Here is a 25,200-nt window from a genome sequence, read left to right as displayed (position 1 = left end):
CACCAGAACCTTCTGGTTCTGCTCCCAAACCCCAGAAGTATGTGTGAGACGCTCACGCCTGCAGCCACACGGGATCATTTTAACGGCTTATTGAGAGCGTCCAAGCACTGGAAGTTGCTCTCGAGTCGCTCCGATGGGATCGCCCTGTTTACAATTAGGCTCCCAAATATTCTCATGCACTTTAAGGTTCAGTTTAAATCCCACTGTGCGCATGATTAAACTTCATTCTGACTGCAGAATGGATGAGAAAAGACCACACACACACACACACACACACACACACACACACACACACACACACACACACACACACACACACACACACACACACACACACACACACACACACACACACACACACACACACACACACACACACACACACACACACACACACACACGGTGGGATTATCTCCGTAGGGGGTTGGAGGGGATGGTTGAGGTTCAAACTGATCATTGTTTTCTGTGATGTGGTGAGAGGGTTTGTTTAGGAATCCTCAGGCTGTGACAGCATCGAGTCAATAATACAAAACCTGTATTAAAACTGTGTTTTAGACGTGAACCAATGAGGTTCATCCAGCCGATAACCACACAGGTACCAGTGATTGCTTTACTGAACCAAAAATGAAGAAAATAACTGAAAAATAAAATTAATGATGAAACTTTTGGATGATTTTGAAGTAATTCATAGATTTGGGTTATTATTATCCTACTATCCTTTGTTCTTTGCTGCTGCTCTCGTGCACCACAACTGTAGTAAATAGTGCTTCTGCACATGCTCAGTAGAAGGACAATAACAGTAACGTTTTCCTCCAGAGTGTCATGACTCCATATTCTCCTAGGACTTTGGTAGTTTTATTTTGACAGTCACCGTAACAACAATCCAACTGTCTGTCCATACGAATGTCCGTGTTCTCCCATTGCTAATGCTTAGAGCGTATTGTTCTCTGCGTGTGTGTGGTTTCATTACAAAACAACCAACAGCACCCACTAGTGGCCGAACACGAACACTGCATGGATTTCAGCGTTTCTGCCGTCTTTGTGTTAAACGGACATCGTTTTCAAAACGCTGCCAAGTAAATACGAAACTTTTCTGAAACAAAAATGCAAAAACATTGTCGTGTGAATGGAGATCCGTCCTTTGTGGGCTACTTCTACCCTCTGGATGGAGGTTTTTCAGTCTATTTGGCTACGAGACACCAAGTCTAAACCGCAAATCATCAGGCCTCCCTCAGGATCCCGTCTCTTCTCCAGTCATGACTTATGACCCACCGACTGTGAAGAGCATCTCTTTAATCCAGGGACAGCCGGATGGTTATAGCAGGACAGGAAACCCCGATAGAATTCTGAACGTGATGTATAACAATAAGCAGTACTGTGAACACCAGGCGCTGTTTATGCCAAATACCATTCAACACTTGGGATCAATACAGTTTTTCTTGCTGGGTCTGAGTGTGATAGAAAGTCCACACACCTTAATCACTTTGTGACTACAACAGTATTTATACTCTTCAAGTTCAATACTTTATGTGTAAATATCTGTATATATGTATTACCCTACTGTTATTTATCTAGTCTATTCAACTTTTGTTGTGTAGTAAATCTGATTTATGTGTCTGAAAATGCAGTTATTATATCTATATTTATTATTTTGATTGTAAGAGTTTATCTATCCTTGAAGAGGTTCTCATTTGTATCCACAATCTGTCCGTCCATACATCTGGTCTATAGCCAGGAGGAAAATGATGGACATTCTGCTATGAAAAGACCTATTTTACATGTAGCTTCAGTCCCTGTGTATTATACATTTATTAAATTATTCATATTTTTGATTGAAATACAATAGGTGTCCTAAATGAAGAATGTGCAACAGGTTGAGTCATTTAAGACCAGCTAGTGCCCTTTTGATCCACATGAACCAAGAAGTTAATCATTCTTTCAATATGATGTACTTGGATCTTCCATCCAGATGCAGAACAAATGCGTCATGAAAATAAACTGCATGTGCTCGATCAACTCCCCACACATAACACATAATCGCACAGTTTCTATATGTTTTCACATATAATGATCAAATGATCCTACTTACATTTAGCTACAAGCGACTATTTCATCTTCTTGCAACTGATACTTCCTCAATTACAAGTGAAAAAATGTAGAAATGTAACATTTTTGATGCATCTCTTTTACATTAATGTGGTGACATTACCTGCTACATAGAAACACCACGAGTTATTAATTAGTTTAGTTTGTGGGAAACATTTAATAAGGCAACCTAAATCAAACCCATCAATCAATACAAATCTCTCTGTAAGCACTATCAGACCCCCCTGTGATGTCATCAGCCCGTTGACTTACCGTGGACCTCAGGCATGCTCTGTGTGTCATATTCATGTGGTTCTGGAAAAACAGAAAAGAACAGAGAGGATATAACAAACTGAGGTGGGCGGGATCGCACATAAACATTCCCAGATCCGAGTCCTTTAATTAACATCTCACCTCTGTCATTTGTATATGAAATGAATGAGGTTCATCCATTAGCAATAATAAATAGCTCACTGCACGGAGATACTGCAGGAAACTCTCACTATCCACGTAAAGTCAGTGATCACAAGCAGAAGGTGCAGTTGCACAATTAAACTGCAGAATCGACTGAAATCAGACAAAACTCTGCAAACAAGAGGCTGTGTTGTAGGAAAGCAGCAAAAAAAAAGAAGAAGAAAAATCGAGTGCTCTTAGGAAGACACCCTGAGAGCTTTGGGGGCCCAGCGGACCACAGTGCAGCCGAGCTCGTACAGTAAAGACTCGGCAAAAGAATGCAGGGGAGAGTGTGAGAGTGAGTGTGCGTACAGTCATGCTTGCTAAATTGAATCCACGTGGTCACATGAATTCTCTCATGTAATCACTCGTCAGTCTAACCTGTTAACACGCGTGTCTGTATGTTTCATGCATCTGTCCACATGCTGCACACTAGATTCTACATAAATATGACAGAAAGAAAGGCTTTGTTGCTCTCTCTCTCTCTCGCTCTCTCTCTCTCTCTCGTTCTCTCTCTCGCTCTCTCTCTGCTTTTGGCTGTTGGAGCCGTGCAGTACTTGGTCTTTCAGTTCCAGACCGAGAACGAGAGCCATGTGACTCAATGATCACAAGGCCGTCGGCTTCTACATCACCTCTCCAAAACCTCCAGGATGACTCAGAGTCAGTGGGACCAGGAGCCTCCGTCGTCTCCTCGTGCAGTAATTCATCAGCACATTGGTTGATTTTCTGATGCTGTGAGCTCACATGGAGATCTGCTGTTTGGAATAATGCGAGAGTGAGACTCGCTCCAAGTGCTCAGGGTGTGGCCCGAAGTTCAGAGAGAGGAAATTCATTGATTTAGCTTTTGAACATGAGCGAGATTTTTCACTGGATCAGCAATAACGTCTCCCGGGGCGCAGGAGGAATTTGCATGAATATTCCAACAAGGTAGAGCCGCAACAATCAAACTGGTCAGACGAGGACAAAAAGGCCAGAGGGAGACACTGTGACAGCACAGCTGCGAGGAGTTGGAGCTGGGAGGAAAACAGGAAAGATGGAGCAGATTAAATCCCTGTGACAGATTTGGCAGCCTGCGAATGACGCCGGGCTATCTGAAAAAAAAGTCAGTGGAAAGTTGATTGCGGTGACGCGGTGTTTCAAAAATGAAGCTCTCATAGACAGACGGGTGCCAAACGAAAAGTTAAGGACAAGCTAATGTTTTCTGGTAAGGTGTATGGCCACCAGAAGCTGCTTCAGTTCTTCTCAATCAAAACTCCTGAAACCTGAGAAGCTGAAATATGTTCCATGATTTGATGGTCTTACATTGACGGGAAGGCAAAGGCAACCACTTCAATCATCTGTGTGACATTTGTTGGAATGTTCAGACTCTGCACTCTGCATTTCATTTGGAGTTTGGTTCATTGTACGTAGCATTACAACTCCAAACACAGTTCATACACCGTGATTGCCATGGCGATGTTTTCCCACTTGTGTGATTCAGGAGACTGATGCAGATTTTCCATGCGGCTCCAGCGCAGCCAGCAGCTGCTGAATCTGAAGCAAAGCCTTTCATTCAGTGGGGATTTATCATGGTGGGCTCAAGCAGACTACCATGACTTCAAGTCAGTTTCTCTCAGACTCTGTCAGAGTTGAACTCTTGACCAGCAGCCTCTCCTCAGGGCCTCTCAAACCCCCCCCCCCCCCCCCCCCCCCCAAAAAAAACCCCCCAGAAGAAACAGATGGGAGGTTAAAGTAACCCTGACCCCAGACCTGACACTCCACCATGTTGGTAACCACTGATTTGCACTTCTTAGCACATATATGCAAACATCGCCACCTGGCAGTAACCCAACATTACCACAGTGTTTGACTTGTTGACCACTCAGCAGCTTTACATCTCCCAGTGGAGGTTAATGTCTTCGCTGAACAGCTGCCATTACTGCATCGGGGGGGCTGTTAACCATTCACATACCACATACACATTTTGTGGTGCACCAGCTCCAGAAATATGTTTTAATTCTAGAAATGCTCTGCCATCCATCCATCCTCCTATTAGTCCATCCTTCCATCTACCATCCATCCCTTCAATCCGATCAGTCGAACTGTTAGTCCACGTCAGTGTGGCTGATGCAAAAGCCACTGCTTTCCATTGGATGCACAGGTGGAACTGAAGTACAGTAAATATTGATTGATTATTTCCTTGAATTTGGTCAAAGCATCATCTGACACACATCTCATATAAAAGTGAATTCAGCAGATATCAGGAAGTGGTCTGACAACAGTGTTGTGAGTAAAAACTGAATTGATCAATGTCAATACCACAAGTGAGGACAAGATCAAGGGTTTATTCACCTTCTGGCAGAATCCAACTGTGTCAGAGTAATGGACTAAATGCAATGTTGAGGCTCATTTTAAACATCTACATCAATGTTAAAGTCAGACTTCAGATGAAACTTCGGTTGGAGAATTCAGAGGATGTAGTATATCCAACACCTAATGTATATAGCCCCTCAGTCCTGAGTGGGATCTCAACATGTGATTTGGTGTGAAAACGTGACTTGGCACCAAGGAACTGTGAAGACGTGGGGCTGGTTTACCTCCCATCTCACTCTGAGGGCAGCTATGTCCTCCACTCAGCCTCTTGAAGAGCGATCGCATCACCTTGGCACTGCCGAATCTCTTGAAGCGGGTCCGGACGTTCTCATGGTACCACTCCAAAGTACCGATCTTGAGGACTCTGTCAGCGGAAACGATTGATAAAGAACTTACTTATACGCAGACCAAGTTCATCACACAAGGACTGGAAGGACTCGTTTTCCACTGATAATTTTGGTAAACAACGGAATCTGTGCGTTCAGGCTTGACATCCATAGCATGACATTTTCCAGACAAAAGAAGTGTGCGGCTTCATCTGTGCAAACAACAGCAGTGTAACATATGGTGCTGGAATGAACCACATAGGATAAATTGTTTTACTCCAGCCAGGCGAGGTTGAGCCGAACAATAGATTCATTCTGCGACTGTTGAGATGACGGCGGCCAAATCATTCAGGAAATGCTGTTTGCTGTCAAATCACATTGACTGTACATGAGATGTTGAACCATTAGTCACTCCCGCAGTTTGAGTTCATTTGTTCCCAAAAATAAACAAGATGTCAAGTTTTTACACATGTGCAGGAAGCAGGGAGAGAAGAAATCCTTCACTTATCTTTAATAGTTTCTATTTGTTCTTCATATGATCCAGCCTAAGTGTGTTTGATGTCATCCAGTGGTGGTGGAGGACGTGTCTTAAACAGACAGATATAACGACATGTCGTCCACCACCACAGGATGACGACTCTGACGAAGAGACAGAAGAAGAGAAGATACTTAGAACTGAAGTGAAGGCATAATGATGATCATTCTAGGGATCTGAACACTTAACGGTATAGAGGTAAGACAAAATCTTCAGGTTAGCGTTGCCCCTCTTTTCAAGGAGAAATTACCCCTTCAACCCCTATATTAGCATTTTAGCAGTTCTTTTAGTAATTTATTCACTTTTTCTTCCTGTCAGTGAGCCTGTGAATGCCTACTCACGCCTGTGTCCGTGCGTTTTTTTAATGTCCTGTCGCCAGATGCCTTCTGCTGCTGCAGAGAGAATCTACCTATGGGTGTTAATAAAGTCACCTTGACCTTTTACTGTGGAGTTTATGTTCTCCAGTGTTTATGCTGTCCTCCGTTTGATTAATTTGTCTGTGACTAACCTGGCCATGTGACAGGCGGTACACAGCCAGCCGTGCTCCTTCTTGCTGTAGCAGCTGCAGGCCTTGCAGATGAAGAGCTGGCAGTCCAGACACTGACGCTTGCTGCTGAGCAGGAACTTGAAGGGCTGAAGACATCGAATGCAGTGAGACTCAGTCAGGCTGCTCTGGTTGCCCAACAGCTCTCTCTTGGTGTCCTCTTTGTCAAGCTTGGTCTTCAGCTCCCTGAAAAAGAAAGATAAATTGGCAACGTAGCGGTTCGACATATGCTCACAATTTTCTGTGCTGGAACGCAAAGACTGCAGGGAAGGCAAACGACGCACAAAGAAATCATCCTACTCCGCCTCTGGACATTTATATATCACATCTGGTATCAAAGTGTGAGCAAAGAACTGTGCAAAGGGTCTCCGTCATTCAGCTCTTTCTCTCCAGAGAGAATGCATATAACTTTCATAAAGCTGCTCAAACGTAGACGTATGTGCTGCAACTCTGCTGCTTTTGCAAAAGATTAGAACAAACGACAGCTGCTCACCACATATACAATGTGATCCTTTTGGAAATAAAGACTGCAAACTTTTATTATATATGTATCTGTACAGTAGAAGAAAAATGTTTCTATAAACTTTTAATACTTTTAATCCCCTCGCGCACTGGTATAAAACATAGGATCAAAAAATGCTAATGTAACAAAGACAGCTAGTTATAGCTGCCGTCAACATACATACTGTAATTCTCTACAAAGAGTCAAAATGCTGCTGCACTCTTAAATTACATACATTTCTAATTTTACAAATGCGTGTCTCTAAACAGCTGTTTTCATAAAACCTACAGTGAACACAAGTCGAATGTGTTAGCATCATCAGCACAAAGTCAACACGCTACAAGCTGTGATCACTTTGCATGAATATGTAAACCCCTTCAATGCGGGCTTAAAAAGACAAAGTGTGTAAAAAGCTGTGCAGGTGGGATTTTCTTTTTTTGTTCTGTTTGGCCCTGACTGCAGTGTTTACGCTAAGCTACGCTAAGCGTATCGTACACCACTATCTGAAAAACAAAGTGAACTGGAAGTGCTCTCAAAGGGTTGGGGATACCACCAAGGCCAAACATGGATCCTTCTACAATATGTAAATCTGCAAGTGGTACCACGATATCTGAGTTTATTTAGAAACTTCTCAAAAATAATGTCAAATGACAGTAATTATAAAGCCATGTTCACTCGGCCCAGAAGAGGCTCCAGGCCGGCCCACGAAAACCACCAAGCAAATGGTAAAAATTTCAAATAAAACATTGATTTAAAAAAAAAGAAAAAAAAAAAAAAAGATATCAAACTAGTATTAACTCATGATTGTCAACTATAAAACCACCAAGTGCCAGGAGAATACGGACTGGGAGGCACGACACCCTGGAGGAAAACTTTGCTATTGTCCATCTACTGAGCATGTGCAGAACGACTATTTACTGTTGTCATGATGTGAATGCACGGTTGCAGCATTTCAAAAAAGTTGTTGTTTTCCCCTTCATTTCCACTGAGACAGAGTTGGAGCATTTACAAAAAGTTCCACCTTGGAAGTCATTTTTAAAAAGTTGCGTTTTCAGCCGCTCTGAGCAGTGTCATGTAAACGGATGCAAAACGCGACCAAAGTTTTCAGATTTCACACTTGCAAACGGTGTCATACAAACAGGGGATCTTTGGGGGTCCCAGGAAGAACCTTAACAGAGGCTATTGCATTTTCAGGAATGCCCGTCTTCTTTCTGAGGAGTTTGTGTTCAGGGCTTCCAGGCCAAATGCCCCGTGTTGAAGAAGGTTATTGACCCGTTTCTATAGGCCAGGGTGGATTTGGTGAGCAGGAATATTTGACCGGTTATGTTGTAATGACGTTGGTGATGGTTCACATCAGTTCTTTTCCACAAGTGTGGAAGGGAGAGCATTATGTTTTCATGGATACAAATGGGAGTTTCATTTAGCAGCTCCTTTGAGCAGCTTGTGAAAGTCCATTTTCCTTTACTGCACCACGGCTTCCTGTTTTATTTGGCACATGATGCGCTCTGATATATGGTGGAGAAATCTGGAGAGGTTTTATGCGTCACTGTTGCAAAGTTCACTTTAATATGAAGCATTTATTAAACTCAGCCTCTGGATCATTGTTCCAAAAGGTTCTCGATGTCTTTGTGTTCTTGATTAGTGCGATTAACAAACGATTAACATCTTTAATCAGATTAATCAAGAAGATGGATTAATCCATGTTAATGTGGCAAGCTTGACAGCTCTAGAAACTATTCTGTGAAAATACCAATGTGGCATTAAATCTAGATTTTACATTCTCACTGCAGAGCTCATTGAGCTGCGTGAGCATGTCGTGAGTATTGGGAGCACTTGATTCGCTCGCAGGAGTGGATGCAGCCACACCATCATCGTACCAGACAGTGGAGCTGCGCCGACTCCACCTCCTCAGGTCTGTTTTAGTGTGCACTTGACTGTGAGGGATGTGTTCATAAATATGCTGTCACGCCGTACTGAGAAAACCTAAAAACAGCAGGTGTGAGGTCACTTTGTGGCTCAGATGTGTTGGTTCTTCTCTGGCCACCGCTGCACGATTCCAATGATCCTCCATAAAAATCAAGCTGCACTTTTTTCATCATCCTGCTGACAAGCCGTTGAACCGCTGAGAAGGCAACATTTCCTCTGACATGTTAAACCAATGAGCACAGATGAGTCATGGAATATATCTGAGGGCGAGTTTGTAACTCATCCATTTGATGTTTTACAGCTTAAAAACAAAACAAACCTTATACATCATGCAGAGAGTTCATGAGGCGAAGAGCTGGCTGGCAAACACGGATGAAGAGCTGCTTCCTAGTGCATGGACGGCAACACACGGCTGCACGTTGGCAGCTTTGGATAAATATTCTGTCAAGCGGTACACTGAAGAGACCGAACGAAGTGAGGGTACTACCGTAGTGTGCTTCTGCAGAAAATATTTTTACTTCTTGCCCATAGAAGATTATGAAGATTGACACATTTTCATTCTGATTTGATGTCTCTAATTGACAAATGTCGGACTAAATTTTCTCATGAGAAAAAAACGCTAGTGAATGACGCTACCATGCTTCTCCTCTTCTACTGATAAAGACTGGAATGGATTCAAAAAAAGCTTAAAATGGAGAAATCCTCTGGCATCCCCTGATAATTACAACCGTACCCTTCAACAGGAGCAGCGATAATTCAGCAAACTGCTCTGAGATCAAATCCTGTTCAAACACATCTTTCCTCTCCTCAGTGTGAGTTGTGTTATGAATGATTGTGTTACACATATGTGAGTTGAAGTTTGTGCCGATTGTTTGAAGAAAGACGGCCTCGCTCTGCTCTGCTCGGCGCCGCGAAACGCTGACAGTGGCAGGAAGTCGAATTCAGATAACTAGTCCCAAATGTCACCGAGCGTGGGCGGAGTCTGGAAAAACATCCAGCGAGAATAAGAAGATGCATATTGTTTATTAAGGCTTTTTCCAGAGTCATGCTTTTTGAATTACCGCCCGGCTCTCTGGTATAAATGGGATACTTTGTCACTGTCCCATAACCTTTGGCGGATGCAGCTGGTGGCCATTACTGATGTGATTTAAAAGTAATATCTGGTAAATCTTTTCTCCTCCAAACATCAAATCCCTCAAATCTGGAAAACAAACTGCTCTTCATTGAATTCAGCTATATGTGTGTGTGTGTATGTGGTATAGTCAACATTCAAACCATCCTTGTGGCTCTTTCATCAAACATTGAGTTAGAGTGCTGCCGCCGCTGGGTTTTACTGTTTCCCCTCAGTGAAGGCCTGGGAAACTGCTAATGTGGCTAATGCTAAAAAAACCTGTTGTGTTACGAAGGTGTAGGTGTTGGTGATTAGCTCTGCATTACAACGATTTCTGTGATGAAGCAAAATAAGATTGGAGTTCACGTAGTCCTGTATATACGAAACGCATGATTTTAGTGTTTTTCATTCTGAAAAGTTTTGCATTTACATGGCAGCATTTTGAAAACGATGTCCGTTGACTTGGCAGAAATGCAGAAAATTACGGAGTTAGTGTGTTGGGTCACCTACGGTAGTTGGCGCTGTTGGTCATTCAATGGGACACGGACATTCTAGTGGACAGACGGCCAAGTTGTATTGTTATTACGGTGACTGTCAAAATAAAACTACCAAGTCCCTGGAGAATATGGACAGGGAGTCATGACACTCAAGAGGAAACATTGTTATTTTCTATCTACTGAGCATGTGCAGAAGAAGTATTAACTACGGTCGTGATGCACATGACCAGTAGCAGCGTTTCCTCCACCCACATGGAGGCGGAGCCTGAGTGTTTCCGAAAAGTTCCACCTCATTCAAAAAGTTGCATTTTCAGTGACTCCTAGCAGCTTTGTCCTGTAAACATAAACGAAACTGGTCCGTTTTCACTCGAAATCAACATGTAAATCATCTACCTTAGACAAAGTCACAGTGGGAAAGCCTCGCTCCCCCTCATGATGACTCTTTTATGGTGTTTAAACAGTAAAACTCATTTTTCCATTAAGAAGAGTCACGTTGCTCAGTTTCGTTATTGGATGTTTAAACCGTTCACCAAGTAACACACTTCAATAAACTCCCGAATACCTCGCTTCCCTCAGTGTTTGATTAGAAGCTGGTACCACAGACTTTTTCGCTTAGCTGGCGGGGCTCAGGAATCCGGTGGCGGCGGCCAGACAGTCACTTAGTTACTCTGGTCTTCATGTCTGTGGGTGTCTTCTCCAGCGTTCCCATACATGGTGATCCTCTCTCCCTGTGTGTCCCCGCACACAAATCAGTCCCTTCTCTGGTTTGACTGAGCCTGATGTTCCAGGCTAAGCAGGTTGGTCCCTCTCGTCGCCTTTTCTCTCAACATCAGGAGCTCATTTTGCCTTCAGCACCTCACATCAGTTTCAGTGTGTGACATGTTACAATCAGGCAACCCGGCGAGAGAAAACCCCAAAACACTCTGGTAAAGATATAATTCTGTTGCTCCCCTGTGCCAGAGAAAAATCCTTTTTTAGCTCAGCTTCTGTTTTGGGGTTTGACGTCAGACTCATGTGAGAAACAGCATTTGTTGAAATAAAAGGGAGGACAGTGGACAATGGGTCTTGACCCCTCTGACTTGAGAAACAAATTGCTGTCTGCTACCAATTTATCATCTGAGGACTCCCCAGAAAAACTTTCTTTTAGTTTTATTAAATTCCTAATTACCAATGTTCTGGGATTTCCGCTCTTGACTGATCAATATTACCCGATGGCTTTTGTAAATGAAGCTGCCCTATTGTGAACACAATAATTATGGATTAACAAAGCTGAACCCTGCCCAGACTTGAACCGGCCATTTTCTTGCTGTGAGGTGAAAGTGCCAATCACTTCACCAATGTTAAATGGATTAGATCAACTTTTAAACTGTAAAATTCAAGATTGTACTAATTATACCCAGTCAAGTCTCCTCTTTTATTATTTTATTATCTTCATATGCAAAATGGGTTAAAATTAAATCTTGAATGTCTCAGAACTACAAAAAATTCTGTGCCAAGTTTTATCACACTATCAGTGTTTACGCAACATCCCACACTTTTAATATTTGATCTTGTATGAATGGTATAATTTGTTGAAATATATTCCAATAAATTTAGGGTTGAATAGGTCAGATTTTAATTGTAATTGCAATGCTAATTTAGACGTAATGTTTAGAAGACTTAAATCAAGCATATAAAGGCAACAGACATGGTCAGAACAAAAATGCCACAGGTTCGGTCCAACAGCTTTTGTAAACAACATTTATTAGTTAAAAGCCATAAAAAATAACACAGTAATAGATTTTTCATTATTGCATTACTTTTTTAGTTTATTATTTTACAATAATAATAATAATAATAATAATAATAATAATAATAAAGTATTATTTATACTTCTCTGAATTATGTATGTTGATTTATAGGGATGCTCTGATACCACTTGTTTGAAGGAAGAGTACAAGTACTAACCTTTAGCTACTTGCCGATACCGAGTATTGATATGAGTACTTATTAACTGGCATCAAGCCTAATTCAAACGGAATATGCAAATGATATGCAAAGGCTGTGTGTTGCTGTGATCCCCCTCCAATAGCCTTACAGTTTACAGTATGCATAGTGCAGTGTGGTGTGTCTTTGACTGTCATTAAGAGTATCCGTCATACTTTAATGATGTTCAACATGTAGCATCAGGGGTGTGTGAGCCCAGAATCTCTTAAGTGTGTAGCACAGCTTTGAATAAAATCCTCCTGATCCACTGAGCAGTTAAAATAAAGAGTTACATCGATCTAACTTGATATTTAGGCAGAACATAATCTACAGTCTCTCTTACTTTTGTCAATCTCATTAATATTAAAGAATGTCCAAACAGCTGGCATCCCTTTCTTCTCTTGCGTACCTGCAGGTGAGGTAGCTCACAGAGGACTTCACGTAGTACTTGTCGAGTTGTATTGAGGATCTTTTATGCGTATGAGTACTCGGTGCAGAATCAGATCCGATACCAAATACTGATATCGGTATCTTTGCATCCTTGTCTTTTTCCCTACATTACTTCATCAATAAACTGTAGAATTTATGAATTTTTTCCTTCGCTAATCATGACTCATTATGAGTATGAATACTCATGATACTGTGTATATCAGACCCGGTATCTGATACTGGTATCAGTATTGGTGCATCTCTAACAAACACTGTACCACAAAAACAAAAGAAGCAAGTCGACATTCATTGGATTTAATCAAGATGTTGAAACATTTGCTAAAAAAGCTCCATACTTGGGATTGTACTCCTCAATTAGCTCGACCACATGGACGGTAAAAGAAAGTTGTGTACTACTGTTAAAATAGTTTATTGTGTTATACAGTCTAACACATGCAAAAGGTTCAAGGATTAGATTAAAGTCCAGCCGAAGTGCTCGCCAAAGGTTTATCCAGAGGGAACTGACTCTCTTTCTGCATCCCTCAGTGAATGACTGAAAATGAGATCAATTTTCATTTTGAATTAGAGAGAAGGCCCTCACACGGCGACCGCTGCTGACTCTTTCATCCTCACCACCCACTGAGGCACGACCGGAGTGGCACACAGCCTCAAGCCTCACATTACGCCAGCAAGGACAGTGAAGGGTTAAAGAGCAACAACAAATCAGGGAAAGGCTTCAAACCCGAGCTTACGCAACCGAGCATTTATCACAGCCGCCGCGAAAAGCTGTGTGACGCCGAAGGCCAAAACCTCCTCCAGCACAAGGCCAGAACACTCAACCAGGAGCAGAACATAGTCTCTTATGCAGCCCGATGCGGCAGGAGGTTCTCAGATTTGTGTCTTTCAGAGACAAACGAGACAGAGAGAAGACATAAACAAGGTCGAAGGAGTCGGGTCAGAGGCTTTCGGGGCAACAATGTACACAGTTTGGCTCCTGTAGAAACAAGGCTGGAAATAAAATCACTCAATGCTTAATATAATGTTCACCCAGTCAACACAAACCAGAAACAGGCCATATGAACAAACACACCTTGGCTTGAACTGAGATAAAACCGCTAAATCGTGCAAAAGTTTTCTTTTGTTTATTTCAATACTTTCACTGATACGAGCAGTGATTTCTGTTTTTGCACACAAAGTAAAACATTTACAAATATCTAAATAAAGTGACTATCTGAAACCGAGACAGTGAGACCGTTCCTGAGAAGATTTTCCACATTATTAAAAGGAATAAATTCAATAAGCAAGATGTTTTTGAATTCTTTCATTAAAAGTCACCATAACATGCTACCCTAAATGCATCAACATTCAACCTGTTTTAACAAATTCTGACCAAAACTCTCAGACCGGATCAACGGACATACACTCTAAAAAATAAGGAAGATGTTTTCACAATGATTTGAAAAGGTTTTGTAGACCTCCGACTTTAATGGAATATAAGTAACAATAGGTGAATTTCATTTTATATAATTAAAGAAAAAGTGTTATGTATTGTGACCATGACTCGTACTCCCCTTTTTATTGTTCTGTTGGTTTTTTGTGTTTGTCGATGTTTTGCTTTGTCATTTTGTTATTTGTTGTTTTTTTGTTCGAGATCTCTATGTTTGTAAAAAAAAGTTCCTAAAAGACAAATAAAAAGTTAATTGGAAAGACAACGACAAAACGCAGACAATGAGAGGTTATTTTCTTGGTCCAGCTTAAACAAACCAAAGTCTAAATCACTGCCAAAATATTTGATTTTGCGATCCAACACAAGTGGTTTTACATGATTGAGGCGTGGACAGTTCTTTAATTTGAACCACATGAAGATCTGCATCTATTTATAGGTCAATTGTTGTTTGAAACAAACGGCCGAAGACGAAGAAGCAAGAAGCAAGAAGCAAGAAGCAAGAAGAAAGACCCAAATGACTTTAACTGAAGAAAAGTTCTGCCCTGCAGTCAGTCTGATGCCGTCTTTACATCTCTAGTTTGAGAAATGAAGAGCAGAAACAGCAGTAAGATTAGTAAATCTATTTAAAGGCTCCCTCAAATCCAGCATACTGTATATAGAGGGCATGAGCATGAGGTTACAGGACACAGACAAAATCATCTTTGTCTGGCTGAAGCAAGGAAACTATGTTCAAAACAGGATCCACTGGGAGTTAATGCAAAAGATTTGGGAATACCAAGATAGTAGATTTGATCTTGTTTATATAGAGCTGTTCCAAAATGTCCTGAATGAGGCCCTGTTACCATGACGGTTCTAGTAAAAACCCATCATTTTTGCACATTTACACGGCATGAACACCAAAACCGATGTAGTTCAGATGCCAGGACAGAGGTTGGTGCTGTACAGACAACCAAGTTGAGTTGCTTGTGTCATTTTTCGCCCGTCTCCATGACGACACAGTCGGAGCATTTTCAAAAATCCCACCTTAGGAGCCGATTTCAAAATGTCTGTTCTCCATCCCTTTCTCTCCTTCCAACCCCCTCACCCCAACCGGAGTAGTAGAAAATCTCCTCTGAATCTGGTTCTGCAGGTTTCTTCCTGTTTAAAGTGAATTTTTCCTTTCCACCGTCTCCTCTCCATGCTCATGTGGGATTCTTGGTTTTTCTCTGTAAAAATGCCATGGAATGTTGTATTTGGCACTTTAGAAAATAAATTTAATAGAGATGAATAATAATCATAATAAAAAACTAATATGGGACTACAGGCCTTGACCGTAATACACATGATTATTTTTGACACTGATGCCACATAAAAGAATGTTGGTCCAGGTCTTTCTCTGGATGAGGTTTGCATGTTTTTACTGTGTTTCTATGGGTTTTCACTGGGTAATCCGACATCCACAACCTAAAGACATGCCTGATGGGTAAACTGGTAAGACTGTGTGTTGGTATACCCTCCATTCATATCTTTCAGAGCATGTACTTTATAGATGAATAGATGTAAACAGCAGCAGACGTAAGTTCACTTCACAATGCAGCAGGTCTTTTATTTTGTAATAAGTTCAGGAATTTAGTCATCAGAGTGGAATTCAAAGTAAAGCTTGTACTCCTCCTCACTGATGGGGGCCATTCGAGGTGATGCCCACTGGCTACCGCCTCCTGTTGGAAGTGAACAGCCGCAGTAAACTGGATTGAGTCTCTACACTCAGAATTAATGGAATATTTAACTCTTGTTTGGCCTGGGACTGTTCCTCCAAGATGAATTAGGTGAAACCGAGGGACAGGAACATCTGGGCTTCAAATGTTTACTCTTGGACTTTAGGTTTTAGACTGCAGGTAAAGAGATGGTTGGTATGATCCCAGTGTTTAAAGTAACTGTACCTCAAGGCTGTGATGCTCCTGAACTCCCCTTTACAGCCTGTTTGAAGTGAATTGAATCGGACAAGTTTGGCTCTTTAGGCCACTTTTAACCCATGCTCATGCCAAACAACTGACGCTCTTTCCAAGTCCTCCATTGGCCAGTGTTTACCTCATTTTTCAAGCCTGCCAGTTCCTGTTGATGTATATTTACAAGCACAGGCATACATTACAACACTGCTGCTGCTGCTGCTGCTGCTGCTGCTGCTGCTGTGGATGTTTTGTTGCCCAGTGAAACCCTCATCATACTTGCCTGCCTTCAAATGATTCCACTGACCTATCATGCTCAGTCATGAAAATGTGCGGACCAATGGTGATCTCATGAGTCAGTCTCACAGCTTTAATAAGACTGAAAAGTGATGTAACCTTGATGACTTGCTCAACCACCTAATTACATTTCGGTTGGCCGTGCTACTGCTGCTGCAGTCCAGCCAAGCATTACTTTATTACACTTAGAAAACAGCACATTCTCTGGTTAACGTTGGCAGCAACAACGGCTTGAAGGTGAGTCCAGAGAGTCTTTGGGGGTCCTGGGTCTTATTTACTCTTTAATCTGACCCAGAGATCTTATTTCATATTTGACTGAAGTCTAATAACAAATAATAAAGTTCAGCTGCTTCCAACAATCAGAGGTTCGTCTTTGGCCAAGGTTCTTGGAGCACACATCTCATTTCCTGACATTATTTGTTTTGTCTTTGCAACAACTTTTCCAGAAAATTGATGATGCCAAGCTTCCTTTTGTTTCTTGTTCACAACATGAAAGGCTGCTCTGTTGCGCTGCTCTCAGCGGTTAATGGAAATGTGCTACTGGGAGGTGTGTCGGTTCTGCCTCCTTCAGAAATGACAAATATTAAAGGCGATGACTGGCTGAAGATCTTTTGATGTGAAGATAGTCTTGGTGGAGCACAAAAGAATCACACTGACAGCAAATAAAGAATGCTGAAGTTTTTCATTGAGGTCTGTCAACTTTTCATTGCATTTTGGGTGTTCGTCTCCACATCAACGGTGCTCAGAGCCACTGAAAATGCAACTTTTTGAATACACTCCACCGTCATTGTGTAAACGGGTGAAAACACAACTTTCTGAAAATGCTTAGATTGCGACTCCTTGTAGATAGTGTAAATGCTGCTACTGTGCATGCGCATCACAACGTTTGGATTTTGGTTTCACCTTATTTTGTAATAAACTGTCTTGAGTCCACTTCTCCAGGGACAAACGTAAACTTTGGCTCCAATTAAGATTGGACTGCAATAAATAGAGTCAAAACATTTCATAATCATACCTCATATTCACTTATTACCTTTGACGGACACTCTGAGAGCTGACCAGACTTACAGTCATCAAGTAGAACTGTTACTTTAACATTGTTCCACAGTGATATTTTCTTAAAATCCATAAAGTCCTGAGAGACTCTGCTCTGCTCTGCATTGGCTATCCACGTCGGCAAGAAGGGGAAACTCTCCCTCAACCTCTTCCTTCCGGAGCCTGATATCAAAACCACCCATCAGTTATTGTTGCCAAGAGATGTGGTCAGCAGCAGGAGCGAGGGGCCGATCAACTGCTGGGGATTTGAAACAAAGTCTGTGTTTGGATTGTTTTGCTGTGTATCATTTCTGCTCAGTTTACATCCAACAAACTGGTCGATCGTCCATCTTCTACCAACAAGAGAGGAAACTATAACTCTGCCTCTGCTCAAAGGTGGAACGTGTGACTCCTGGTTCCCCCTGGAGCCCGAGTCAGTGGCTGAGAACTGGGTTCTGGATAGGTCTTGAATTTGAATTGACACGCTTCCTTCGTCTTACAAGTGGAAACTTGACTTTATATGCAGTAAAACATTCTGCATCTGCAGTGGCTGTGTATTTGTAATGATCAGACCAGACGGGCCAGGGTATCTTCCAAGAACTCAAAGGAATTCCTTCAGAGTTCAACAGCCCCTGTGCACGTTGGAGGAGTAGAGCTCATCCTCCTATCCTGTAGTGGGCGTCTCTGAAACACGACTTCATAACAAACAGTCTTACACTTTGAACCAGGTCAGGATGAGCCATTAAAAAAAGATCAAGATCTTCAGGAACCACTGAAAAGTTGTGCAGCGTGGCACATTTTTCTCAGTCAATCAAACTCAAGACATATAACCTATGCAGTTGACCTGATTAGATTGCTCTTAGATACCAATATTGACCATACTGATCTTTGTTAAAGTCACTATACCACAAAACCAAAGAAGGTTTTTGTTACTTGAGTACGCAACAAGGAATGTAAAATCCAAACAGAAGTGATCCAGGATGTTCTTGATAATAACAGTAAACACTGAATGTCAATATAACGCTTCAAAAGACAAAAATGTCAACCTTTTGGATACATTAAATGGAAATATAAATGATGATCATTCTCCAAAGACAACATGAAGCCCTCTATCAGTTCATCTGATCTATCAGCTTTATCCATGTCAGGGTCAAAGAGAGCTGCAGGATAACTTAGGAGACTCATGGTGATTGGTTTAGAACTCCAGACATCCAACACAGAGCTCTCACATATCCAGTCACCAATAAACCGACCAATCACAGCTTTAGATTGTTGGGAAAAAGCACACGGTGAACATGGACATTCAACACAGAAAGCTCTCAAACCGGGTGTGTCCCAGCTTTTTCCATACAAAGAAACTATCCAAAGGGCAGAGGTGAAGTACGTCGCTGAGTTTTTAAAATTTTCTAAACTCGTCATCAAGCATTTCTTCACTTCTGACAGTTTTTGTTCACCAACAGCAACATTTTTGTTTGGTCAGCCTTGTTTTTGTTGAGAAGCGAACTCCAAGCAGTCAGGACCTCAATATGGTGTCCAGAAGGTTGGTACAAACAACAATCTCTCAATCGGAACATTGCAGGTTCGATTCCCGACCTCCCCTGCCTATGTGTCAAAGTGTCATTGAGCAAGGCACTGAACCCCAAACTGCTCCCAATGGATGGATTGAGCGCCTTGCGTAAAAACCACCTCAATTGGTAAAAAACTTTCCTCAAAGATTCATAAAATAATTCTATTCTAATGAATAATTCTCAATATCATTTGATCACGAAGCCAAACTGAAAATGTGTAGAATGAACCGCATCACTGACCCGGATTCCTCTCACCCCTGCGGTCATGCTGTTGAAAAGACTTGCTTATGTAGTTTGGAAGAACACCTAAAGAATTGTTGGTGGAAAATCTAATTTGCTGACCTCAACATCTTTTTAAAGCAACATCTAAATTGCTGATTTTCTCCATGAAGAGATGTTTGACCTCTTTACAGTATTTTTCAGAGAAAATGCTGATCAAAAGAGCAGAACGGGGACGAGCAGGTCGTCAGATACTTTATCTAAAGAGAGCAAAACTTATCGAAGATCCTTGAAGGGACCTAAAACTCCACACACATAAGACGTGATGAGATTTTACAATTCAACCGGAGAGCTTTTGGTGATAAATAGAGGAATATTAGACCAAAAAGCAGGCTATCTTGCAATGTTTTATGTTCACATTAATCCCATTCATGCATTCCTTAATTAAAGTTGTACATGTATTGCGTTAAACCTACCCCAGTCTGTCTTCCTCCTTCTTCCTCAGGTCAAAGTCTCTCTGGACGACTTCCCACACATGCTTGGCCTCCTCGTCCGTGAGCTTGGACAGATCAAGCTTCTTGGCTGCCATGGTGACGGGTTCACTGCTGTCCATCTACAGTGAAGTACCAAACAAATAACCAATAGTGAAGCAAAAGTCTATTTTATTTAAAGAACAGCAGCATAAATCATGCATGCTTTTTTAGAATGAATTCAGTTTTGTGTTCTCAATAATTCGTTGCCGCTCCTCAGTTGGTGTGAACAGTCGTGTGATGCTCACGGTAACGAGCTGCATAAAGTTTGCATGTGAATTATCCTGCATGGTAGTTTTTTTTTCTTCCCATGAGTTCTGCAGTTTCTGCCACATTGGTTGTACTGCTAAAAAATGATTTAACTGCTGGTTTTGATTTACAGTATTTTTTCTTTTAAAGTTAATTCTGTGCAGATTTCCTTGTATTACTTCATTTCACTACATTGTGAAAGATTTAGAAAGATTTTAAAATCACTGAATGTGAGACAAGATTAGAAAGTTATTTCAAAACTATGCTTCTTTGTTGTTTTGAACCATCGTTAAAGTAGAACCAAACTGTAATACCAGACGTAGAGATATAGAACTTGTGCCAACAATCTGATACTAACAATAAATCCCCAATTTCACCACCAATTCTATCATTTTGTATAATTATGGGGTTATGAATGAGGCTCATGTGACTGGTTCACATTATATAACCCAGTGAGAGTTGAGGGGAAAATCTTCTTTCAAATTGTTATATTTTCCACAAATGTGTTCAACAGTTGCAGATTGCTAACGCTATTGAGCATTATTCTTATACCGCGAAGCCAGAAACAATGCTGTTTGATTTACCTTCAGTAAAACTCAAAAACAAATCTTCAGACCGACTCATGCCTAAATCATTCTTGTTTGTGAAGACGCAACAAATTTTTACAATAGAGGTAAAAAGGTATGGACACACCACTGATGCAGCAATAATGGGAAACACAGCAGCACGGAATAAAAGAGAGCTATCCTTTAGGGCAGCGGAGTCAAACATAAGGCCTGTGGTCCAAAACAGGCCCACAAGAGGCTCCAATGGGGCCAAACCACCAAGAAAACTGAACATTCCACTGTATTTTGCACATTTTGCCTTCATGTTGAAATTGTAGAAATTTTCGTTAGTAATTGGCTGGTTTTGTAAAAATATAGACATTTTAATCACATATGCTGTGAAAATACAACTTTACATTTTATTTTTAAAGGTTATTATTTGACCGGTCCGGCCCACTCAAGATGAAATTGGATTGCATGTGAACTAAATACCATGAAGATGACAGAAGTCTTGTGTAATGTCTCTTGCGGTATCACCTCTTGTCTTCTAGTTATCACTAATGCTTGAAAGAAAATCTTTAATTCCCTGACTTTTATAACAAAACCCTACCTGTGATTGTGGCTTAGTATTTCAGGAGCAGCTGATCTCCAGGGAAGTTGTTTTGATGCACCTGATGTCGAGACCGAGTTCACCTTTTCTTAAACTCTTTCATGAAGCTCTTCAAGTCGCTCTCACATTTGCAGCCACGAGCAGAAGACATCTAACTCTTCCAGTCTCATGTGCAGTTTTTTGTGTCTGTTTCGCCCAAACAAATCAGAGCAGAATAACAGTATTTAACAAGGTTCAGAAACTCGGACTATTGGTTTTGATTGGAGGCCTCGTGCATTGGTCCTGTGATGCAGAAAGGTTTGGCAGCGTTCAACCATCACACTGGATTTAAATCAAGTGGCTGTTAAATCTCCAGATATTTCACATGGTCCGGCTCCATGATGCCTCGGTTTGAGGGGATGAGGTAACTCCACTGGAGCTGACAGAGCGATGCGCTCATGCACACACACGGCTAAGACCACTGACTTGCATGTGAAGAGTCTTAATAAAATCAGGGAGAACTAAAGGAATGCTTGGGATCCTCACATAATTGTCTTGTTTTCCACAGGCCAAGCAAGGAAAACTCAAATCTCTACGTAGCTTAATCTGATTTCTGCTTCTGCGAACGGGCGCTAATGGTAAAAAACAAGCACGTTGGTTTGTCACAGCTCAGGTTGGTGGAAAGTCCAGCTTGTGAGATTAAACTTACTCAGCGTGAACGTTTCACCTTCTCAAGCCGGTAGTAGACAAAGTATATTTACTTACCGGGTGGAGCACCATTGGTGCCTATCTTTGTTGCTACAATGGAGCAATAAAGCCAGCAACGCAACGCTTTGCAGGATTTAACCTTCCAGCATGATACTGAGCATTCATTGCAATACAAAATGTATTTCTTCGGTCAGTTGAACATGTCGTGTTTCTAGATGAAGCTCAATGCTTCTCAGCAGGTGCGCACTGCATCGACTCATTGTGTTTGCATATGGAGGTTTGCCTTCAGAACAGGTGTCGTGATATAAGAACCCGGAAAAGTTTTATTGCTTCAGGAAACACAGCAGATCAAACAAAAAAATAATAATTTCTCTCAAAAACTTTACACTTGTTCACATTGACACTAGAGTATTCTATGGATTTCAGAAAACTGACCAAAGCTAATGCATTTACTTCAAAAGTCTGGTTGAATCATTCCTTCGATAACAAGTTGAAGCTGTTTCAGACATACGTTTGGCCTGATGACACAAGTACAACGGCCACAGATTGAAAATGACAGAAACATCTCAATGCAAACAGTTGCAGCATTAATATAGAGATTTCCAGATCCTGTCTTACCTTGTTGTCTGCTGTGGAGCCTCCAGGCAGTATTTCCTCTCAGGGCGGGCCGAGCTCACTGCAGGGCAAACCGAGCTGCAGACAGCAAGACAAATCACATGTCTCGCTAACCAGGAGGAAGAGAAGGCAGGAAGACGTGCCTCCTCTCCGCCTCTCAGACTCTCACATCAAAGGGGTCACACTCCGTGCTCCAGACCCCTGCAGACCCTCGGGCCTCACTCATGTTGTGCAGCAGATTGGGAAAGTACCTGATTATGGCCAATCTATTGATTTGCAGGGGATTTGATAGCTCAGACGGTCCCAATGTGCCGTGATCATGAGTTTGCAGAAGGGGCAGTTTGGGCTTAAGTCTCAAGTCACATGTCCCGGTCAGTGTTTTTAGAGAGAGGGCTGATGCCCCTTTATTAAGCCCTGTAATGGTGCATTCAGGTCCTGCTGAAAGAAACATTGGGAGGTTGTGTGATGTGTGAACTTACAGCAGCGGTTGGAAAAGAATGCATTTAATCCATTCCCCCCGTTAATAATTGCTGTTTTTAGAGGGTACTTAGAGACAGAATACAGTACTAGGTCTTTTATTAGCGCAGTGGGTGGGGTCTGCTCTCCTCCTCACTCTGAGCTCAGGTTCCACTGACAAAGCCAAACATTTACACCAGGAATTACGAGTTGTTTTATTTGCGTTTAGATGAATGTGTTCACTCTAATGGAAAGTGAGAGCAGAGCTGGACGGAGTGAGAACAGCCGTCACTCTGCTCATTGACTCCGACAGACGTTAGCATGACATAAACTGAATCTGAAAATGAGCATCGTCTTTGCTGGGAAGACTTTCTTTTGGTAATCTGTTTATGAAATGCTTCTCTCATAAGCACAAAAATTAGTTCTCTTTCCCTCACTCATCGGTGCGTGCCTTCCACAAGACTTGATTTGAGCCATGTGACTGGACCAGCAATCTAATTTTCTTGTTTGCTCAACCACCAGGCCCTGTCATCTTCCTGTGTATTGAATAACCAACAATGTCTTGAGAAGGCTTCACTTTTCTTTTTTTCTTTCTTTGTAATTGCCACTTTGGTGAGTTGATTCGTGCTGCACTGTAGTTATAGAGCGCAAACTTCAATTATAACCTTTGCCTTCTAAGACTGAGCAAAAACTCACAAATCACAATCACAAAGATCATAGTTTTAAAATGATTGAAAAAAAACAAACTGCCGAGAAATCTACCAAAAATAAACACGTTAATAGAATAGCATAAAATAACTGAAGAAACAGCAACATGCCGAAAAGCTGAGGAACATACTCACTACTGCCACCTAGTGCACAGATGACATACTATCTAAAAGTTACAAACTGCACCTTTAAAAGTGTCTGCTGAGTTTGAAACACTGTTGGTTGTTTAGTTTTCTTTTGTAATTCCAACTGCAATCTTCTCTGGAACAATGAAAACTGAGTCAGAAGAAAAACAATATCAAACTATCATCAGCATAAACACGTTGTTCAGTAATGATGCCAAGTTCATGAAGGCTATACTGTATTTTGCAACCAAACTCTCTTCCCTTGTGAATCTGTTCTGTGTAGGAATCCTGACCAAGGAGTCCGGGTCGGCCGTGCCAATGGTAATAGCTTGTAATGAGTGAGTTCCATAACTAAGGTCCAGAGAGCAGTCGCTTCAAGAGATACCACAGTGTTTTGGAACGAAAGAGGCAGACATTTTTTAGAAACACAGTCTGAATGTGTTTGAAGATGCTCTGGCCTATAGCATACATGAGCCACTGCAGCCTCTGGGCCACATGTGGCCACAATCTCCATTTGTTTTTTCAGTTTTCCAATCATAAAAGACATTTCAACCACATGTGAACCCAATTCGTCATGATTTCCTGGGTGGAAATCGAGAGCCTTAAATCTGATATACAGTGGGGCAAAAAAGTATTTAGTCAGCCACCGATTGTGCAAGTTCTCCCACTTAAAATGATGACAGAGGTCTGTAATTTTCATCATAGGTACACTTCAACTGTGAGAGACAGAATGTGAAAAAAAAATCCAGGAATTCACATTGTAGGAATTTTAAGGAATTTATTTGTAAATTATGGTGGAAAATAAGTATTTGGTCACTTCAAACAAGAAAGATCTCTGGCTCTCACAGACCTGTAACTTCTTCTTTAAGAAGCTCTTCTGTCCTCCACTCGTTACCTGTATTAATGGCACCTCTTTGAACTCGTTATCTGTATAAAAGACACCTGTCCACAACCTCAAACAGTCAGACTCCAAACTCCACTATGGCCAAGACCAAAGAGCTGTCGAAGGACACCAGGAAAAGAATTGTAGACCTGCACCAGACTTGGAAGAGTGAATCTACAATAGGCAAGCAGCTTGGTGTGAAAAAATCAACTGTGGGAGCAATTATCAGAAAATGGAAGACATACAAGACCACTGATAATCTCCCTCGATCTGGGGCTCCACGCAAGATCTCATCCCGTGGGGTCAAAATGATCATGAGAACGGTGAGCAAAAATCCCAGAACCACACGGGGGGACCTGGTGAATGACCTGCAGAGAGCTGGGACCAAAGTAACAAAGGTTACCATCAGTAACACACTACGCCGCCAGGGACTCACATCCTGCAGTGCCAGACGTGTCCCCCTGCTTAAGCCAGTGCATGTCCAGGCCCGTCTGAAGTTTGCCAGAGAGCACATGGATGATACAGCAGAGGATTGGGAGAATGTCATGTGGTCAGATGAAACCAAAATAGAACTTT

General features: G+C 41.7%; 1 protein-coding gene across 3 annotated transcripts in view; it reads right to left on the bottom strand.

Annotated features, from left to right (window-relative positions):
- The window catches only part of mlphb (melanophilin b), a 42,694-nt gene extending 19,821 nt beyond the window's left edge, over positions 1-22,873 (bottom strand). For 2 of the 3 annotated variants that reach the window (XM_080477787.1, XM_080477789.1), the window contains exons 1-5: positions 22,456-22,873; positions 19,693-19,829; positions 6,260-6,481; positions 5,115-5,254; positions 2,359-2,400 (exon numbers count right to left, since the gene is read on the bottom strand). In XM_080477787.1, the coding sequence (XP_080333913.1) occupies positions 2,359-2,400; positions 5,115-5,254; positions 6,260-6,481; positions 19,693-19,829 (541 nt within the window). In that variant the 5' untranslated portion in view covers positions 22,456-22,873. The remainder of the gene's footprint in view (positions 1-2,358; positions 2,401-5,114; positions 5,255-6,259; positions 6,482-19,692; positions 19,830-22,455) is intronic. The other variant, XM_080477788.1, reaches the window with a different exon arrangement.
- Between the last annotated feature and the right edge of the window lie 2,327 nt (positions 22,874-25,200).

This window comes from Lipophrys pholis (genome assembly GCF_963383615.2).
Source record: "Lipophrys pholis genome assembly, chromosome: 13".
NCBI lineage: Eukaryota > Metazoa > Chordata > Actinopteri > Blenniiformes > Blenniidae > Lipophrys > Lipophrys pholis.
The sequence above is the reverse complement of the archived record's forward strand: the minus strand, read 5'-3'. Positions and strand labels throughout refer to the sequence as shown.